The sequence below is a fragment of the Jaculus jaculus genome, chromosome 4, assembly GCF_020740685.1.
Source record: "Jaculus jaculus isolate mJacJac1 chromosome 4, mJacJac1.mat.Y.cur, whole genome shotgun sequence".
NCBI classification, from domain to species: Eukaryota; Metazoa; Chordata; class Mammalia; order Rodentia; family Dipodidae; genus Jaculus; species Jaculus jaculus.
This window is the reverse complement of record NC_059105.1, coordinates 10018552-10040137: the sequence shown is the minus strand read 5'-3', so window position 1 is coordinate 10040137 and position 21586 is coordinate 10018552. Positions and strand designations below refer to the sequence as shown.

Below are 21586 nucleotides of genomic sequence, written 5' to 3'. Positions count from 1 at the left end.
AATAGTATTTTGTATTATAAAAAAAAAGTTGTCAGTAGCCTGAGTACTTATTTTGGTTGTTCCTTTCTCACCTTAGGTCTGATTTAAATAACCACCACACCTTTATTCATTACTATATTCAGCAAATGGACTTGGAGGACAAAACATTTCTAGATTTAAATTTTTTAAAGATATAAAGGTTAAAAATTCACTGAAGAATGTAAAATTTTCAGTTGTTTGGAAATTTGAATGGAGAAATAAACTTGGGATAATTATAAAAATTCAGATTTTGGTTTACCTTCATGTTATATCTAACTTGCTAATGTTAAAGGTAATATATTGTTCCTCAAAGTTCTTATTGCCTCCATCACTGTTAGGCTTAAGGATTGGGGTGAGAGAGTGTGTTTTATTTGGAGTAAAAAGGACTAACAGGTGGTAGATTTGAGAGAGGAACCTCTTTTACCCAGCAGTCATTTTCCCATCAAGATAGCAGTGAGTTTATTTGAGATCGATCCACTTTTAACAATTCAGTTAACATAGACTGACTTTTGTATTTTTGAGATAGGGTCTCACTCCAGCCCAGACTTACCTGAAACTCACTCTGTAGCCCCAGGCTGGCCTTGAACTAATAGCAGTCCTCCTACCTTTGTCTCCTAAATTCTGGGCTTAAATACATGAACCATTGCACCTGGTGAGGCTGACTTTTTACTGGCTATTTTATACCTTATTCTGTATTCCTTTATTTCTATTTCTTAGAAAATACAGAGAATTTTGGTAAATTTCACTTTCTTTGTGGATGTGTGATTTTGAGATTGGTTATTACCACACTGGTACAGGAGTGATCACAGCTCATTAGGCTAGCCCACCAGGTTTCCTATTCTGGGAATTACAGTCCAGTGCCAGACACACACACACAGTTCCTCACTGTTGTTCTGTGATGCTGCGTCCGTCCTTCTCAAAACAAACTCCTGAATTTGGTGGTCACACTGAATATATGCTGTGTAATTATTTTCTAGCTTTCCTGGTACAGGTGTTTCAAATATGAACCATTAAAAAATGTCCAACTCTGAAGCAGAGACTTAAAACAAGCATAATCGGTGACTTAAAAAAAGTACTAATAGGTATATTCAAAGTGTTTTGAGTTTTCACAGGAAGGAAGATGGTAAGAGGATGTTGGAAGACTTCATAAGGAGGTGACACTTGAGCTGGAGTGTGGACTCTGGCGGCCTGTGAAAGTGCTGGGGCTAATGAGTAGCAGAGGAGCAAAAGAGTGGCATTTGTGATCTCACCTACTGTCCCTCCTCCTGGGATAGCCGTCCTCATGGGATTTCTCTACACTGCAGTACTGGTGATGCAGTCTGGGGTCTTATTTATTTATTTATTTACTTTTAGGTCATGTTTGTGGTTTTCTTTAGAAGGCACATGGTGGAGCAGGTGGCAGCCCTGAAGGAAGGTTTGTGAGGAGGGTCTGCGGAATACTTAGGGTTCACTTGTATGAGTGAACTTTCAGCGACTGGGCTTGAAAAAGGAGCACTTGCAGGTTTATGTAACTTTATTTTGTAAAGACAAATGCATTGGATTTTGTTGTTTTAGTTAGTTACTAAGTACAATGAGTGCTAAATTATTATATACATACTTACTATATTTCAAAATATTGTCTTAGCTCTTGCTCTCTCTTAAAAATAAGATAAATTTAAAAAAGGGGCTGGAGAGATGGTTTAGCTTAGTGGTTAAGGCGCTTACCTGCAAAGCCTAAGGGTCTGTGTTTGACTCTCCATATCCAACTACATAAGCCAGAATCACAAAGGTGAGGTAAACACACCGTCACACATGCCCACTAGGTGGTGCAAGCATCTGGAGTTCAAGTGTAGTGGCTGGGGCTCTGGCATACCAATTCTCTCTCTAAAAAAAAAAAAAAAAAATTGTCTTAGTTCTAAAATGGTTTGATAGGCAGTAACTCTATTGTAATGTTTTACAGTTTTGCCTGTAATGCTGAACCTGGAGTCTTGCATATGCTAAGCAGATATTTATCTCTTAAGTTATACCTCCATCTGGCACATCACAATCTTTAATTGTCTCCATTGATATTTCTGTGATGTAGGACATTTATTGTTCTGGTCACATTATGAAATGTTCCTTTTTCAAGTATGTTTGTTATTGTTACTTGTTTTATTCATTAGCATGATAGTGGCTTTCTTACTGCAATACTGAACATCTAGAAAGTCTTCTTTTCCTGCTGACTGCCCTCTGGACTGGAGGGTAGGGCTTAGTTCTTTCTAATTGAACCTAGGAATTACTTGTTAGCAGTGTGGCATATGTTCTTCAACATTTTGCATGCACTGCCATTATTTTATGAAGCAGGCATGGTGGAAACAGGATACACTGCCTACTGAGTGGTTTCACTTTATTATTTTTCTTCTTATAGTGGGTCTCAAGTAGGCATGAGCCCATTCTGACCTTAAACTCAGTAAATAGGTAGTATGCCCCCCTGATTGGTCTGCTATCCTGATTTCTGGAATCACAAGTGTGCACCACTGCACCTACTTTATGTGGTTCCATAACACATAGGGTTCCATGTACTCTTTTTGTTTTGGCAGCTGAGAGAGACTTTTATTCAGAGTAAGCTCCAGAAGGCTCTGGCTAGGCAGGTCAGAAGCAACTTCCCTCACCGACTAGAGGGACTAGAACCTTTTTATCAAGGGGAAGGGGTTTCAGGCCATTGGAATTACTTGGTTGCAGGGATTTTAGCCTTATCTTGGGGTGTGGGTTACTTCAGGGAAATGTACACTTCAGGGAAAGCTCCCCTCCTCCTCCCCGTAACCCTAGCATCCACATAAAGCCAGCCACAAAAGTGGCACAAGCATCTGGCATTTGTTTGTAGTGGCAAGAGACCCTGGTCCATCCATACACATATACAGATACACAAAGAAGTGATGTCTAAAATGTGATACAGGATTCATAAACCGTAATTTTTGACTATTATCTTTCCTTCAACCATTTCTTCAACTATTTCTGTTCCTATGTTTCTGTCTGGGTTGAAACGCCAAGACCATTTATCTCCTTGCATTGCTACTGCTCTAGTTCATGATGTAATTCTGTTCAGATACAGAAATTTCTTTGCTACTATATGCAGAGATTCAGTTGTTGGAAAGAACTAGAGGATGGCTTTAACCATTGCCGCCCTTGGAGGTGCCGGTTCCATGGCCCACTCTTGGATGCACAGTGTTTTCAAGAGATTTGATAGTTTCAGCTGCTCCAGTCACAGCTGTAATCCATTGTAGTGCTTTTTATTTTTTGTATTGTATAAGGCGGGTCCATCTTCATTCTCTCACATGTTCACCTTCAGTTCTAGCAACATTTGTTGAAAAGACTTGCCTCATTGAATTCTCATGTCTCCCTCCTGTTCATTGAAATTCAGGTGTCCATAGTTAGTTTATTTATAGACTTTCAGAGCTACTGTTGATCAACATAAGACCATCCCTTCCCTAGTATCATACTGTCTTTAATACAGACATCAAAATAAAAGACTGAGAGGGGGAGGGGATATGATGGAGAGTGGAGTTTCAAAGGGGAAAGTGGGGAGAGGAAGGGAATTACCATGGGCTGTTGTTTACAATCATGGAAGTTGTCAATAAAAATATATATGTTAATAATAAAATAAAATAAAATATTTATGTATTAATTTATGGTAGGAATAATGGGCACACCAGGGCCTCTAGCCACTGCAAACGAATTCCAGATACATGTGTCACCACGTGCATCTGGCTTACCTGGTTTCTGGGGAATAGAACCTGGGTCCTTAAGCTTCGCAGGCAATTGCCTTAATTGCAAAGCCATCTCTCTAGCGCTGTGGTACATTTTGAAATCCAGGCATATAGGATCTCCAAGTCTGTTCTCTGTTTCCAGAATTATTTTGGCTGTGGAGTTTTCATTCACATTCTTTTGAATCTACCAGTGTTAAAGTCAGCTGAGGTTTGGATGACGCTTGTGTTGAGTCTATTTGATATCAATTTGAGGAACATTGCTCTTTTAACAGTGTCTTCCCCTCTGTGAGCAGGGGATGCTTTACTGTTTAGACCTTTTAAAATCTCTTTCAGTGAAGTTTTTTGTGCTCAGAACATAGATATTGATGTGAAGCACTGCTGCTGCCTGCCTGTTTTCTTAGATAGGGTCTCAGTGTAGCTACAGCTGCCCTTCGACTACTGGTCCTCCTGCTTCCCCCTCCCCCAGGGTTGGGATTGCAGGTGTGTATCACCATGCCAAGCTTCTCAAATACTACTTCTGATATATATTAAACATATTAATTTCATTTTCTTGTTATTCATTGCTATTATATAGACATAGAAATTTTCTATTATTTGTTAACATAAAAATGAAAATGGCTGCACAGTATTCAAAAAGAACTAAAATCCTTTTGTCAGCTTTAGAAGTTGACTGGTAGAAAGTAAATTACCACACAGACCTTGTATTGGGAACTGCATTTGCCAGAAAGAATTATTTTCCAAGCTATAATAGTCCATTTTAAAGTTTGAGAATAATGGAGCCATTAGTCTGTTTCTCTAACCTAGCCATTCGAGTGGACTTTACAAATGCACTACTACCCTGATTTGCATTAGTTTCCAGCTGCTGCACCTGCCTTAGCCCTGCTGATGCACACTTGCCTCTGTGATGCTAAGCTCCATGAGTACTCCGATTTATGTATTGAAGTGATGCTGGCACTGAACCTAAACCTAGGACCGAGTGTGCGCCAGCACTCTCTGCCACTCAGCCCCTACCTTTGTTTATAAAAGAGCAGATTCACTTTGTTTTGTTAGATACTGGTTCTCTAACTCAGCCTGTGTGTCCTTGTTTGAAAGTCTCTTTTGCACTGAATAAAACTTTTTGTTTTTAACATTATTGGATTTCTTGGTTTATACATCTTTGAAGGGAAAAAAAGTTCTCAAACCACAACACTTCTGGCATGAAATGTGTAGGGTTTTCCGCGCATCAAGCATTCCTCCAATTTTCTGGACATCTGTTGGATACAATTTAGTACCAAGGGCAACTACCCAGATTTTAGTGCAGGTCCTACAGGTTAGTTAAGTTTGACTGTTTGCTGTAATGACCTTGGAAATACATTATGTGCTAACTACCAGTGTATTATGATGGGTACCGATGGATATTGAGGTGAAAAGGTTCGTAGGGTGAAGTCTTAGAAGAGTCTTGAGTGCAGGAGCTTCTGGCGCAGTAGAGTTACAGCGCACTGCTTTCCAGGGTGTTTTCTAAGGGGTTTGTGGGGTCTGTAGCACAGAAGTTCTGTAGCATACACATTGTTGTTTGATAGTTTGGATGAAAATGTTCCCCACACACTCAAATATTTTGAATAGGTGCTGGAGAGATGGCTCAGCACTGTTGCCTGTGAAGTCTAAGGACCCAGATTCAATTCCCCAGTATCCCCATGTTGACATGCAGTCAAGTTCACGTAGCTGGCAGAAAACACAAGAGCAGCTTTTAAGGGTATGTGTGGGGGGGGGGAGGTTTATTTTGGCTTACAGACTTGAGGGGAAGCTCCATGATGGCAGGAGAAAATATGGCATGAGCAGAGGGTGGACATCACCTTGTGGCCAGCATCGGGTGGACAACAGCAACAAGAGAGTGTGTCAAACACTGGCAAAAGGAAGCTGGCTATAGTACCTATAAGCCCATGCCCAACAATACATTGCCTCCAGGAGGCTTTAATTCTCAAATTGACATCAGCTGTGGACTAGCCTTCAGCACAGCTAAGTTTATAGGGGATACCTGAATCAAACCATACCATGTAAACCAGATGCATAAGGTGGTGCATGCATTGGGAGTTCATTTGCAGTGGCTGGAGACCCTAACATGCCCATTCTCATTCATTCCCCCCCCAATAATTAATTAAATATTTTGAATACTTGGTTCTAGGTGGTGGTATTTTGGGGAAGTTTTGGAGCCCTTGGGGGCGGAGCCTTGGAACAGGTGTGTTACTGCAGTGGTCCGTGGGCTTTTGTTGTTTTTTTTTTTTTTAATTTTGTTCATTTATTTATCTATTTATTTGAAAGCAACAGACACAGAGAGAAAGGCAGGGAGAGAGGGAGAGAGAATGGGGGCGCCAGGGCCTCCAGCCACTGCAAACGAACTCCAGACACGTGCGCCCCTGTGTGCGTCTGCCTAATGTGGGTCCTGGGGAATCGAGCCTCGAACCGGTGTCCTTAGGCTTCACAGGCAAGCGCTTAACTGCTAAGCCATCTCTCCAGCCCAGGGCCATGGGGTTTTATAGCTGCTTCTCTGTCACAGCTATCACATGCGATGCCCTGCTGTCGGTTCTTGCCATGCTTTCCCCACCATAATGAATTTTGCCTTGACTCTAAGCTGAAATAAAGCCTTCCATAAGCTACAGGGGGTTGGTACTTTGTCCAGTGATGAGCTCAGTCTCTATTTCCTAACCAGAAGGCAGGGTAAAGGCAGTTTCAGTTCTTTACTAAGGTAGCTGGTTCTTGGCAAGCAGCTGTTGTCTTTCAAGAATCACTTCATTAGTAATTATCTCTGGTATGGTTGAAAGGGCTTAACATGAGTAGCAAAAGACCCTTTTCCCTATCCCACTTTTAGGGATTGCAAGGGTTTTAAAGTTTAAGGGAGTACCTAGCTACAATCATTTTGAGGTTTATTAGTACATATTCTTTGGGACTCTGATGTTCTTTGAAGTAGCAGAGCATTGTTTTCCTTGTACTGTTTTTCTGCCCAGAAGCTTTCATCGGCTCTCCTTACCTTTTTGCCAAAAATACATATTCTCAGAACTCATCCTCATAACACTGCATAATACATTATCACCCTGCAACAAAAATAACATGCGGGGCTGGAGAGATGGCTTAGCGGTTAAGCGCTTGCCTGTGAAGCCTATGGACCCCGGTTCAAGGCTCGGTTCCCCAGGTCCCACGTTAGCCAGATGCACAAGGGGGTGCACGCGTCTGGAGTTCGTTTGCAGAGGCTGGAAGCCCTGGCGCGCCCATTCTCTCTCTCTCCCTCTATCTGTCTTTCTCTCTGTGTCTGTCGCTCTCAAATAAATAAATAAAAATTAAAAAAAAAATAACATGCTAGCCTGAGATGATGAAGAGCCCCCAGGTCCAGTTGAGAGTCCTGCTTTCTCACCAGCTGTGCATAAGCAGATTTGTAGATGTTCCTTATCCCGTAAACAAGTTGGATTTCATTCATTCATTATTTACTTACTTAATCCCTGATGTATCCCGGGCTGGCCTCACACTTGTATGTAGCAGAGAGGATGACCTCTTGAACTTTCCATGCTCCTGCCTCTACATGCCAAGAGCTGGGTCTATAGGTGCATGTCAGCGTACCTGGGTTATGTTGTACCGGTAATCTAAAACCAGGGCTTTGTGCATTCTAGGCAAGCATTCTACAATTGAACCACATCCCCAGCCTTAGTTTTAATTTTCTTTTTTTTTTTTTTTTTTGGTTTTTCAAGGTAGGGTCTCACTCTGGCCCAGGCTGACCTGGAATTAACTATGTAGTCTCAGGGTGGTCTCGAACTCATGGCGATCCTCCTACCTCTGCCTCCCAAGTGCTGGGATTAAAGATGTGTGCCACCACGCCCGGCTTAGTTTTAATTTTTTAAAGAGTGTTTGTGTGGTATGGGTGCATGTAGGAATCAGAGGCAGATAATGGGTGTCTTTAATCATCGTCCACCTTAATTTTTAGACAGTCTCTCACTGAACCTATACTCAGAATGGCTAGAATGGTTAGTTTGCAAGCCCCAGGGATTGTTTCCTGTCTCTATCTCCCCAGTGCTGGGATTACAGGTGTACACCACCACATCCAGTTTTTCCATGGGTACTGGGGAGCTGAATTTAGTCCTCCTGTTTCTGTTGCAAGCCTTTTACTAACACTGGTGGTTTGAATGTAAACATATGTCCCCATAGACTGAGACATTTGTGATTAAAATTAGGTTTCTTGGTCCTCACTAGGCAGAGCCCTGCTGGAGGAGATAGGTCACTGGGAGCAGATCTTGTAGCCATTCCTACTAGGTTTGTTTAGAGTCAGTGTGAGCTCTGGATGTTGCTTCTCTCTCTGTTATGGATGTGTGAGGAAGTAAGCCAGCTTTTTCTGTTACGATGAAGCTTCCCCTGGATCCTGTAAACCTGAAATAAGCCCCTTCCTCCCATCAGCTGCTTCTGGTCAGATGTTTGTACTCACCATGAGAAGGTTAACTGCTGCAGAAAATTGGTACCAGGAGTCTGGTTGTTGAGGCAATGAATCTGGCCATGTGGCTTTTGGTCTTTTGGGATGTTTTTCTGAGAGAATGTAGAAAGATTTAGTACTTTGGGCTAGAGAAGCCTTGCATTTGCTGTAAGCAGAGCTTGATGGGCTGTTCTATTTGAAAGTTTGAAGGTGCTAAATGCAAAGAGAATTGTGGATCATGAAGGCTTCACTTACGAAGTTTCAGATGGAAAGGAGAAGACTTTATTAGAACTAGGCTACTAGCGGAAAGGCTGGTTGAGTTCTTTCACCCATGCCCTGAGAGTTTGATTAAGGTTGAATTTTAAAATATTGGACTATTGTGCTTGACTGAGCCATCTTCCCATATTCTTTTGTCATTATTTTTGAGACAGAGGATCCAGGCTGGCCTTGAAGACCATGTTCCTATGCTGGAAAGGGTGACTTTGAACTCTTAGTCCTCTTGTTTCCACCCTTCAAGGTCTAGAGATTACAAGCATGTGCCACCACACCTAGCTAGATTGTTCATTTTTAAATCCAGATTTTATATCTGAAATGGATTTGTGATGCTGTTTTCATGACTAGTAAGTCTGATACCCAGCTCCTCTGAAGGACAATTTCTGTAGCCTACTTTCTTTTGGTATGTAACATTCTTTGTTGTTCATTGGTACTTCATAATTTTGTTTTGAATTGAACATTAAAAAAGTAATTTGTGGGGCTGGAGAGATGGCGTAGCGGTTAAGCGCTTGCTTGTGAAGCCTAAGGACCCTGGTTCGAGGCTTGGTTCCCCAAGTCCCACGTTAGCCAGATGCACAAGGGGGCGCACGCGTCTGGAGTTCGGTTGCAGAGGCTGGAAGCCCTGACGCGCCCATTCTCTCTCTCTCCCTCTACCTGTCTTTCTCTCTGTGTCTGTCGCTCTCAAATAAATAAATAAATAATTTTTTAAAAAAGTAATTTGTGTATGTGTGCATTTGTGTCCTCCAAGGCCTCTTGCGTTTTTGTTTTTTTTTTTTTTTATGGGAGGCTTGGGATTTGAACCTGGGCTGGTGGGCTTTGCAAGAAAGTACCTTTAACCGCTGAGTCATCTCTCCAGCCCCCATGAACTGGACATATTAGATGATATTTTGTAGCAGTTCTGTACACTTATTTTTCTTCCCTGTCCCATGGCTTTTTACTGCTTGCTTATTTACTGACTTGGCTGAACTACTTCCCCAAGGTTTCTTTCTTTGAAACAGTGCCTCTTTGATACTGCTCCTGGAGAGCATTCCCTAGGCCCCCACGCCCCCTGCCTCTCCAGGGGAGGCTTCAGTTTTATCAGGGAGTCTTTAACTCTTAACCTGCTTTCTCTTTCTTTTGTGCCTAACCTGCCTTGTATTGGTAGCACTCCCGGCAGTTGTTACTGTTTTGGACACACCTCTGGGCTCTCCACGTGTGATCCAGTTCAAGCACATGTCCTTTGTGGGGTTGTGCCCAGACCAGTCTTTAGGCCTGTTACGAATCTTGGCAGGACCTTCTTGGGTACCTCTTTCCTTGGATCTCTGTGCAACTTCTGGCTGGTTTATTCTTTTTTAAAAAAATTTAATGCTTTTGTTTATTTGACAGAGAAAAAGAGCAAACACCAGGGCCTCTTGCCACTTTGTACATCTGCCTTCACATGGGTACTAGGGAATTGAACCCTGGCTGTCAGGCTCTGCAAGCCATCACTTCTAAATGCTCAGCCATCTCCCAAACAGGTTTCTTCTTCTTCAGTACTCTTATGGGGTCCTCATTCTCATCTTAATTGATCACTACCAAAGTTTTTGAGTTTTGACAGTGCCATCAGAAACGAATTTCTCCACAGAGGGTCTTACATCTTTAATTTAGTGGTACAGTAAAGAATAGGAAGGGAGTACATTTTTGGCCCTTCCTCCTTTCTTTCTTCTGGCTTGCTTCCTTACTGGTTGGAAAGGCTTCCTGTCTGCAGTATGATGTGGAAACTTTTTTGTGCAATTCCATTGTTAATAGATAATGGTACAAGTGAGCTTTGTAAGTTGTGGACCGGTTGTACAGACTCCTCCGTAATTAGAAACAACTAATAATAATTGCCTAAAAGGAAGAATGTACTTTACAGTTAGTGATTTTGAACTAATTCATTTCTTTTTCTTCCTTCTAGATTCTTGCTGAAATCTGTTAAGTCTACTACTGAGCAGTTATGAATAACCACGCATCTTCAAAACCATCTACCATGAAGCTAAAACAGTCCATCAACCCCATACTTTTATACTTCATACACTTTGTAATATCACTCTATACTATCTTAACGTACATTCCATTTTATTTTTTATCTGAGTCAAGACAAGAGAAGTCAAACCAAATTAAAGCAAAGCCCGTCAGTTCTGACCCTGACTCTGCATACAGATCTGTTCAGAGTCTGGATGGCTTGGTTTCCGTGCTGTACCCTGGCTGTGACACGCTGGACAAAGTTTTCATGTATGCAAAAAACAAATTTAAGGACAAAAGACTCTTGGGAACACGTGAAGTTTTAAGTGAGGAAGATGAAGTACAACCAAACGGAAAAATTTTTAAGAAGGTAAGCTGACCTCGCCGCCTGGGAGCCTGTGAGCACAGCGCATGCGGGCGGTGGCCCTGCGGTCGCCCCTGGCTCAGGCTGCGGCTGCTGGAGAGCGCGTGGAAGGCCACACCGCTTTCCTCTCTCCACTTACCGCCTGTGATTTGTTCTAAACTGTCAGAAAGACATCGAGAATGGACCCTGGCGTGAGGCTCTTTTGAACATGGATGACTCCCAAGGCTTGAGATAGAACATCTAGGTAGTTTTGGGTAGGAAACCTGATATTCCTTAAAGTCTTGGGACTATAATGTCTTGATACTTTGGTTGTGGCAATTCCATGGCTTAAAAATTGTTCTTTTGGGGGCTGGAGAGATGGCTTAGTGGTTAAGGCACTTGTCTGCAAAGCCAAATGACCTCGGTTCAGTTCTCCAGAACCCACGTGAGCCAGATGCACTAGGTGGCTCATGCATCTGGAGTTCGTTTGCAGTAGCTAGAAGCCCTGGCATGCCCATTCTCTCTCCCTTTCTCTCTTCCTCCCTTCCTCTTTCCCCTCTCTCAAATAAATAAATAAATAAAAATTTTAAAAAGAAAATTGTTCTTTTTACTGCTAAAGAGGATCCTGCCATTGTTGATTTGAAGTAGAAACAAGCTGTCCTTAAAGGCAGATAAACACTGTGACTAAGTGCCTGGACTTCAGACTAGGTTTGAATCTTGGTTGTGCCACTTACTAGCTTTGTGACCTTAGAAAAGTTATTTAACAAACATCTGTTTTTTCACTTTTAACAAGGAGATAGTGCTTATCTCCATTTTAAGAGCTTTATTAATGTCAGGTTTTTTGAGACAGAGTTCTATGAAGCCCAGGCTAGCCTTGAACTCACTATGTAGTGGAGGACGACCTTAATTTTTTTTTTTTTTTTTTTTTTTGATGTAGGGTCTGGCTCTAGCAAAGGCTGAGCTGGAATTCACTATGCAGTCTCAGGGTGGCCTTGAACTCTGGGCGATCCTCCTACCTCTGCCTCCAGGTTTTGGGATTAAAGACCTGTGCCACCACACCCAGCGACCTTAAACTCTTGACCCTCCTTGCCTTCAGTTTCCAAGTGCTGTGATTATAAATGTGTGTTGCTACCCCTGGCTCAATATCAATTTATAAAACAACGCTGCGAGTTGGTCTGTCTGGAGTGGGCCTTGCTGTCAGTTAGCTAAGGCCTGTGAGTGGCAGCTGTGGCAGTGGGCTTCATGCTGGGCAGTGGCTATCCCAGCTGTGTGTTAAACAGTCCAGCCCCACCCCCACACGCTGGGGCTTTCTTGTCATGACCCTTTAGTCCATTCATACCATTTGTGGGGTGGCCTCTGGCCTCAGAGGTCTCTTCAGGGACAGTTTGTTCTCCAGTGGTTTCCTTGGCATAAAGGATAGGGCCCAGGTGGAGGTCTTTTCTGGGGCAGGTGTTCTTAACTGTCCTGGCTGCCCACACTGAGGCCTCAGGAGCCCTCCTTCTGGGTTGGCTTTTTGTAAAGCCATTATTAGAGCCCGAGTCTTTTTCATCTCTGTTTGTTCAGCCTCTAGGTCCCTGTTATAAAAGACTAGTGGCTGCCTTAATTAGATCGTTTCGAGTACTTTCAGGCTCTACTACCATTGATTGCAGTTTGCTTTTTTTCTTTTTAATATGTGGGGCTGACAGTTAAAAATTGTTTTGTTTGTTTTTTTGAGGTAGGTCTAGCTCTAGCCCAGGCTGACCTAAAAATCAGCTTTTTAAAAAGAATATTTACTATTTTTTTATTGACAGAAAAAGGGAGAGAGAGAATGGGCACTCCAGGGCCTTCAGCCACTGCAGACGAACTCTAGATGCTTGCATCCCCTTGTGCATGTGGCTAATGTGGGTCTTGGGGAATTGAACATGGGTCCTCTGGCTTTGCAGGCAAACGCCTTAACTACTAAGCCATACCTCCAGCCCCAAAATTGGCTTTTAATTACTAGTTCTCCCATTGGGGAATCAGGGAAGTGGTTGGTGTATTCTGTTAAAGCAGCATGTAGCCTTTTAAGGAACTGGGAGGTTTGTTTGGCTTTTGTATGACAATTGACAGTTTGGAATATCCAAGGGGCCTGGAGTGGGATTTGTATGGCCCTTCTTCACTCTTAGCTGTAAACAAGGCAGGGTCTATCTGCAGGTCAGACAGAGATTTGAATTTTCTGTCAGTATGAGGAAAATTCTGGCACAAGAAATCTCTCAGGCTAGGCATGGTGGCATACATTGCCTTTAATCCCATATTCAGGTGGCAGAGGTAAGAGGATCACTGTGAGTTCAAGGCCACCCTAAGACTACATAGTGAATTCCAGGTCAGCCTGAGCTAGGGCAAAACCCTACTTGAAGAAAGCAAGAAAACATGAAAGAAAAAGAAAGAAATCTTTGGCTAATTTTTATTTTCACTTCTACTCCTTTCACTGAACCCCTTTTATCCAACTAGTCTGTCCCTGTTGTGTTTTGATGCTTCTTATCTGTCTATCGCCCTGCTCCATCGCCCGTGGTGACATGGTGATGGGCCCCGTGTTGTATGGGTCTTGTGCAGTTAACAGCAGCCACTGTGAGGCCAGGAATGCCGCAGCCACTTCTTGTCCGGAAGGCAGTGTTTCAAAGCCCTCTCAGCCCCGTCCTTTGGATCTTACGTTCTTCCATCCCCTCTTCTGCAGGGTTCCCTGTGCCTTGGTCTCTTTTAGTGCTGAGTACTCAACTGTCTCTTTTAAGAACTTTGGTGAGTTCTGAGTCTTCCTAGTAGTCACTCCTGCACAGAAAAAGTTTCTGTGAACAAAAGTGAGAGCAGCAGTAATCTATGAGCATGAACATAAATATTTAGAGGACACTTTGATGGGCACAGCATCCATTTGGCCAAACAGCAGGAGTAGCTTTCTCCCTTGGTCCTATGACCTTCCCAGCTGTTAGCTTTTGACTAGGTTTAAGTACCAGGCTTAAATTTCCTCCTGTGGAGAAAAATTGATCTTTATTGCACGCTCATCTGAGTGGTTGTCTTTTTTTTTTGAAGCATATTCTGTATGCTATTTTATATATATTTTGAGGTTAGACTTATCATTATCTAATATTTTGTGTTCCTGGAAAAACTTTTTTTTTAAAAAGTATTTTTTTAAGCAGTTATACTCTGAATGGTAACATTGCTTGTGCCTGCGAGTGTCACTCCTTTCATAGAATAAAAATATAGTTAAGTGAAAAAGGAAAGTGAACGTGGGAGTCCTTGTAACCCCGTGACATTCGTGTTCATAACCATGATGCCAGGAACATCTAATGTTTGCCTTGTGTATGGGGCATAGGTAAAGTATTTAAGAGGTGGTAAGCAAGATTGTTACGTGATTGAATGGTAATCAGAGCAAAAGTAGCTGTGGCAGCAGGCATTCCCCACGTTTAGCCAGTCATCGAGTGCCTCTAGCAGTTACAGAGGTGGTCACCCTATCATGAGTGCTATCTCTGTGCGGGAAGAAGAGGGCCGGTAAGAAAGAGAACAGATGTGAATGATGTGGTTATGTGGGAGGATGTGTGAGTAGATCATGTTCAAGGTGGGGTCTGCACAGGACTGAGGAGCTTGGTAAAGAGCCCTTGGGCAGGAGAACAGAGCAGTGGTGCCAAGCGCAGGACCGCTCAGCTGAGTGTGGGGCTTGGGGAGGGAGGCACGATCCGAGGAAGGCATCTGCACCCTGAAGGGAGCACAGTAACTTGCGTTCTGTGCATTTGTTTGGATGGGGCTGAATTTATGAGAAGTGTGGGAAGGGGTCTTGGATTGATCTTTCAGGCTTTGCAAGGCCAGAATAAGGCAAGTGGACTCCATGTTAGTAGAAAGGCAGGATCCTGCAGAGTGTTAAGCAGGGGAGTACCCTGCTTTTGTGGGCAGTAACAGAAAGGGGTGGTCGAAGTTGGTTTGGCCCGTTGGTATTGATGCAAGATTTTGGGGCTCAAGGGGATCACCTGGAATTAATGAACCCTAAGTTTTGGGTTCTGTTCTACCTTTAATAACGAATTAATGAAGGTGGACTCAAGGATAAATTATGAATTATTGTTTACTGAGGGGAAAATCACAAATGGTGAGGTTTGTTTAAGAGAAATTTAGGTTTTAAGGGAAAACCTGGAGTAGAGCCAGAAGCACGTGGACTTTAAAAACTGAGGGTTTTAAAGAGAAATTAGAGTAAAGCTGCAGAGTGAGGCTCAAAGAAAAACTGAGAGGGCAGACATCAAAGCAGAGACCAAGAGAGTCAGAGGAGAATGAGTAACGAAGAGACTAATCTCAGGGTTAAGGAGGTTACGCAGGTAGCCAGCTTGGAGCTGGTGGCAGCACCCGCGGCAGGTCTGGAGTGTAAGGAAAGTGAGCACACGGGAGACTCAGAACCCAGAGGAAATCCTGCATGTGACCACAGTGAGAAGTTACCCCAAACTACAGAGCACTCTGTCAAGCACCAGAGCAGAGCTGAGTGGAGAGGGGAGGAGTGCGTGACAGGAGGAAGACTGCAGCCTTTATAGGCAAGGGGATGACCTTATTGGCCTGTAGAGGAGGGCTGATCAGTCCCTTTGTGCTATCAAAGTAATGCACTAGACTGGACAGCAGGGGGCGCTGCAGACCAATCTCCATCAGCCGAGTTTCTTACTGCCAAGTGTTGTTCCTGTGCTAGGGCAAGGTACCCTGTGGGGTGGCATCTCCTGGTTCTCTCTTTGGGCTCAATCTCTAACTGCCTAAAAAAAAAAAGCTAGTCTTCCCCTATCCTCCTTCAGTATGAGTTCAGGAGAATGGCAGAGAGGAAGGTGGAAAGAAGTGGCTGGATCAGGGTGTATTTTATAGATAAAGTTGATAGAAAATGTGGGTAGATTAGGAACTATGAAAAGAACTGTAGAGGGATTAATTTTCAGTTTTTGTGTTGAACAGTCGGGGCAGCACGTTTCTACTGACATGGGAGTGATAAGAGTCAGAGAGATTTTTTTTTTTTTGGAATTTGCAGAATTTAAGAGTTTTTGATACCTTTTAAAAATATTTAGAGAGAGAGAGAGAGAGAATAGGCACACCAAGTCCTCTACTCACTGTAAATTAATTCCAGGTACATGTAACACCTTTGTGCTTCTGGCTTTTCAAGGGTACTGGGGAATTGAAGCTGGGTCCGGACTTTGCAGGGCTGGTGTGCGTGGCAGATCTCTCACTGTGGTTTTGATCCTATGGCTCAGGCCGTCCAGGTAGCTCTTCCCGGCTGAGCTGCTGCCAGGTAGTGGGGGAGCCGATTCTGGCCACTGGTGTCACTAGAAGCTCTGGGTCTCTCCTGCTTCTCTGCTATGGTTGCTAATTCCTTATACACCGTCCTTTTTTTTTTTTTTTTTTTTTTTTGGTAGAAGAGTGTATTGTGCTGTTTTTCTGCATATTTTCCCTCCTAGGCTGCTTTGGCATGGCTACTATGCTGCCAGCCATCTTAACTGGAAATTCTGAACCTGAGCCTGGGGGGTTGGAGGGGTGTTCGAGGTAGGGTCTCACTGTAGCTCAGGCTTTCTTGGAATTCACTATGTAGTCTCAAACTCAGGTCGATCTTCCTACTTGTGCCTCTCTCGTTGCTGGGATTGAAGGTGTGTGCTACCTACCATGCCCAGCTTTGGGTCCTTTGGCTTTACAAGAAAGCATCTTAACCGCAAAGCTATCTCTCCAGTACAAGGTTTGGTATCTTAATTGAACAGTGAAATAAAAATGGATTGCCAAATAGAGAAGGATATTTGGGAAGCTTTTTGAAACAAAGTCCTTGAGAGTTTGGCTTTCCATTCAGCCATGTCGTACTGTATGAGGACTGATGTGTGTAGGTTAGTTATCACATTTGATGGCAGAAAGAAAAGGAAGTTTGTGATGGCTCAGTGAAGTAAGGCAGAATGATCCCCTGATGGTGTAGAGAAAGGAATGTATTTACAACAAGAGAAGGTTTAAAACTGTTTTATAGGATGAGGAAAATGGATATATGCTGGGGAATATAATAAGATTATGGAGTGGGGAGATCTGTGCTGTGGGATTTAGGAAAGTTGGGTGTTTTTCTGCAGCAGTGTTTAACAATATAGGCAGAGAATGAAATTAGTGAGTTTGATCATGGGTTTGGGTAACCAGAGGCAAAAAGAGGGTTGGAAACTGCATAGTGAGTCATAAAATTTTGGGCTGAATAGAGTTCTCTGAATGTATAACCTTCATGAGAAATACAGTTGCTAGAAGACTGGTTTAAATGATTAACAAAACTCAGTTTTACCTTACATTTTGTTCTGTTCATTTACCTGAGACGTGTTCGTACGCTTTGGCCCAGGCTGGCTTTGTACTTGGAATTGCTTCTGTCTCCGTCTCCAGAAAACTGGAAGTATAGGTGTGAACCCTCTCCCAGCTTGTCTTGACTTACTTGCATGTGAATTAAATTTGTGATCTGATTTCTGTGCCAGATAGTGGCATCATCACATACCATCACACGTGTTTGGATTATATATCCGGTGCCTGTTTGGAACACATATTCTTTGAAATTCATAAAGGCTCTCATTCAGATTTTAGAACCTAGGAGGTAATTCAGTATTATCTTTGGAGTATACAATTCTTAGTAATTATAATCCTCCTTCTACATGTTTTGGCCACATTTTTTTCTTGTCTACCATCCACCCCCGGCTCCCATGCTGAGCATTTCATGGGGTGCAGAGCAAGGTGACGTTTAGGGACACTAGAGCTTCATAAGTGTCATCTCAAGTGCAGTTGCTTTATCCATCCCAATAGACATTCATTTTTTAAAAATCTACATTGAATAGGACACTAGAGGGCAGCATTTAACCCTCTTCCATTTTAATCTTCAGTCTCTTCTAAAAGTCTCTTGAATGCTGATTGCATTTTTAGAAATGAGTATTTGAGACATATACTACTGACAGCCATGTGTAAGAAGTAGCTATCTATTTTTGCAGTCTATTGCTTTTTCCGTTTGTTTTTTTTAGGTAGAGTCTCACTTTAGCCCAGGCTGACCTGGAATTTACTATGTAGTTTTGGGCAGTCCTTCTACCTCCCAGGTGCCACCACGCCTAGCTTGCAGTCTGCTTTTTGTCCACATTTTGCATACTTCAAGAAAATTATGGTTTAAAAATTTTTTTTTGTTTTATTTTAATTTATTTATTTGAGAGCAACAGAGAAAGAGGAGGAGAGAGAGAGAGAGAGAGAGAGAGAGAGAATGGGCACACCAGGGCCTCCAGCCACTGCGAACGAACTCCAGATGCATGTGCCCCCTTGTGCATCTGGCTAACATGGGTTCTGGGGAATCGAGCCTCGAACCGGGGTCCTCAGGCTTCATAGGCTAGCGCTTAATCGGTAGGTCATTTCTCCAGCCTAAATTTGTGGTTTTAAATTGAAGAAATTTCCTAAAGACAAAAGTATGCTAACGGGCTTTAAAAGAAGCTTATTAATAACAAAAAGTTAATTTCATCTATAATTCTAATAAGCATAAATAGAATAAGTAAGTATTGAAGGCTCAGAAAGAAGGACTTTCAGTCATAGAACTTCCCACTTGATTGTGTAAGTGGGAGCTTATTTTCATGGTTTATACGGATAGAGATGTTGTGGTTCAAATGAAGTAGACTTGTATATTTCTTTGAGCTTGGCTATAAGGCCACACACTTCATGAACTATGTTGTACTATCAGGTGTGGAGATCTCCCAAGTGCAGGTGAAATGGAATACTGGTACCAGTCATGCTTAGTACTAGGTTTAATTAATTAATTAATTTTTTAGGGATTGTGCCCAGGGCCTCAAGAATGCAAGGCAAGCACTCTTGAGCCACATCCCCAGAATAGCTGAATTTTAACTTAACATCTAAACCATTTCAATAAAGGGAAACTGCAAGTGAAGTATGAACTATTAGTATATGACCCTTTGGCCAGGAAGTTGATCTGTTTTATTTTGTTTTTTTAAGCTGGAGGGTGGGGAGAGAGGGTTTTAATGTATCTAACCTGGCTTTGAACTTACAATGTGATGGGGGATGTTCTTGAACTCCTGATTCTCATGCATCTACCTTCCAAGTTGCTGAAATTAAAGACATGCTACTGTACCTACTTTTTTTAAAGTGTTAAATTTATTTTAGGACAAGATCTCACTGTATAACCAAAGTTGGCCTGGATCATTTAATTATTAGATTTGAGCCTAACTCTCAATATTTTTGAAAACCAGTAAAAAGGCCATAAAACCAGAACCCCTCCTGTAATACTTAATGATTTAGTATAAGATTTGAGTTGTCATAGAATACAAAGCTAATTTTTTGTTTTGTTTTGGTTTTTGAGGTAGTCTCACTCTAGCCCAGGCTGACCTGGAATTCACTCTGTATTTTCAGGGTGGCCTCAAATTCACAGTGATCCTCCTACCTCTGCCTCCCGAGTTGGGAGCTGGGATTAAAGGTGTGCACCACCACACCTGGCTACAAAGCTAATTTTTAAAATTTAATTTATTTAGCAGGGGAGGCAGACAGAACGGGTGTGGCAGGATTTCCAACCACTGCAAACGAACTCCAGACACATGTACCACCTTGTGCAGCTAGCTTATGTGGGTCTTAGGGAATAGAACATAGGTCCTTCGGGTTTATAGAAGCACTAAGCCATCTCTCCAGCCCCAAAGCTAATTTTTAAAATATATTTTTTATTTTCATTTGAAACTCATTTTCTAGTATTAATGGGGAAAAAAGTTTTATACACACATTATTTTCTGGTTATAAAATTTGGAATACTTCTCACTTTTTTCTGTAAATTGCCATTTTGATTATATTAAAAGCTGTTTGGATATTTGTATTTTATGTATTTTTTTCAGGTTATTCTTGGACAGTATAATTGGCTTTCCTATGAAGATGTCTTCATTCGAGCCCTTGATTTTGGAAATGGTTTACAGATGTTGGGCCAGCAACCAAAGACCAACATTGCCATTTTCTGTGAGACCAGGGCAGAGTGGATGATCGCTGCGCAGGCGTGCTTCATGCACAATTTTCAGCGTATGTAGCATCTTATGCTTTGTAAGAGTGCGCTTAATTGGCAGAATGATACTTTTGAAAATAATATTTTACTCTTAAGATGATAGTTGTCTTATGTTCATATAACAGAGAGAACTGTTTGTTAGGGCCTGAAACTTTGTGTCTCGTTTGAAGGGAACCGTGTGTGGAACAAACCATGACTTTCCCATAGAGTGAGGGGGATTGAGCATGTTAATAGAGGTCTTGCTGTATGTGGAAAATTAGACCTACCCTTAGGGGTTCATTGCTCTGCTACCATCTCTCAGGAGTTCTTTTGAATTTACTGTCCATTTTGCTAATCTGCTTTGGCTAGTAGCAGCAGTAACCCTTACAATACTGGAACAAGGTAAACTTTAGAGTTCTAGATAGAGAATCACAACACTGCTCTTAGGATTAATAGTGCTGTGATCAAGCAGTCAGTGACAGCTCGACTGTGAGCTGGTTCTGGAGTCTCATTCTGGAGGTCTTTGTGCATAGGCGTCACGGTGAGTGTGCATGTTGTCTCATCTTGAGGCTGAAACAGCAAGCATCTTTCCTAAGACCTTGTGCACCTGTTAAAACAGTGTTGCCTGGTTGTTTTAACAGGTTTGCGTTTACATCAGATTTCTTTAGTGAAAGCTTTAAAACAAGAACTGTTTTCAACGTGGTACAAAGTAAAGTCCATGTTATTTAAATTACGTACTTTCAGTGTTTTGGAGAATCTCTTTTCTACAGGTTTTCTGCTCTAGAATACGCTATGCTACCACTTCTTTGTTCATGCTACTTTTTTTTTTTTTTTTTTTTTTTTGAGGTAGGGTTTCACATTAGTCCACGCTGACCTGGAATTCACTATGTGGTCTCAGGGTGGACTTGAACCCACGGGGATTTTCCTACCTCTGCCTCCCAGTGCTGGGATTAAAGGCGTGCGCCACCATGCCTGGCTTATGCTACTTTCTTTTTTCCCCTGTCATGTAACCCAGGCTAGCCTCAAACTTGCTGTGTAGAGGGTGACCATGAGCTTCTGATCCTTCTGCCTCCACCTCCCAGGTGCTGGGATTACATGTGCCACCACTCCCAGCTCAGGCTCGCTCTTTCGTTTTTGAAAATTTTATTTATTTATTTGTTTGCATGCATGTGTATGAATTTGGGCATGCCAGGCCCTCTTGCCTCCATAAACATCACATGCTTGCCCACTTTTTTGCATTTGGCTTATGTAAGCAGCTTGGGAATTGAACCTGGGCTGGCAGGATTTGCAAGCAAGTGCCTTTAACCATTGAGGGATCTTTCTAGCCCTCGTGTTATTTTCTTAAAATTTGGCATTTGGTAGTGCTTGTCCTTTTTCACACTTTAATACCAAATTGTAAAAAAGTAGGATTTTGACATTTTAGGGTCAGGTAAAATCCTACCCATTATGTTACTCTTAGAACAGTATCATTAGGTAAAACAAAATAAAAGTTTAAGAAACTTCACCCTAAAACACTGGGCATATTGGGAAAGTTAAAGGAGGGAATGTAATAGGTATAATATTGATGAGTATATTAAAATATACACCACAATGTCTGTGGATTGGATAGTTCATGAGTTAGTGTTTAGAATGCTCCGTTACGATTCATGCATATGCGTTGCCTTGACTCTGAAGTGTGCTCCTTGCCCTGCAGTTGTTACCTTGTACGCCACTCTCGGAGGTCCCGCCATCGTGCACGGACTGAATGAGACGGAGGTGACGAACATCATCACTAGTAAAGAACTCTTACAGACAAAGTTGAAGGTAAGGAGCATAATTTACAATTGATGCTTCCGGATCTTATTGAACTTTGGTTCTTCTGA

The 21586-nt window shown here is 42.3% G+C and overlaps 1 protein-coding gene across 1 annotated transcript in view; it reads left to right on the top strand.

The window, feature by feature from the left end:
- The window catches only part of Acsl3 (acyl-CoA synthetase long chain family member 3), a 56400-nt gene that overhangs the window by 12051 nt on the left and 22763 nt on the right, over nt 1-21586 (top strand). The window contains exons 2-4 of the mRNA XM_045146695.1: nt 10361-10777; nt 19585-19762; nt 21418-21527. Coding sequence (XP_045002630.1) covers nt 10400-10777; nt 19585-19762; nt 21418-21527 — 666 coding nt within the window. The 5' untranslated portion in view covers nt 10361-10399. The remainder of the gene's footprint in view (nt 1-10360; nt 10778-19584; nt 19763-21417; nt 21528-21586) is intronic.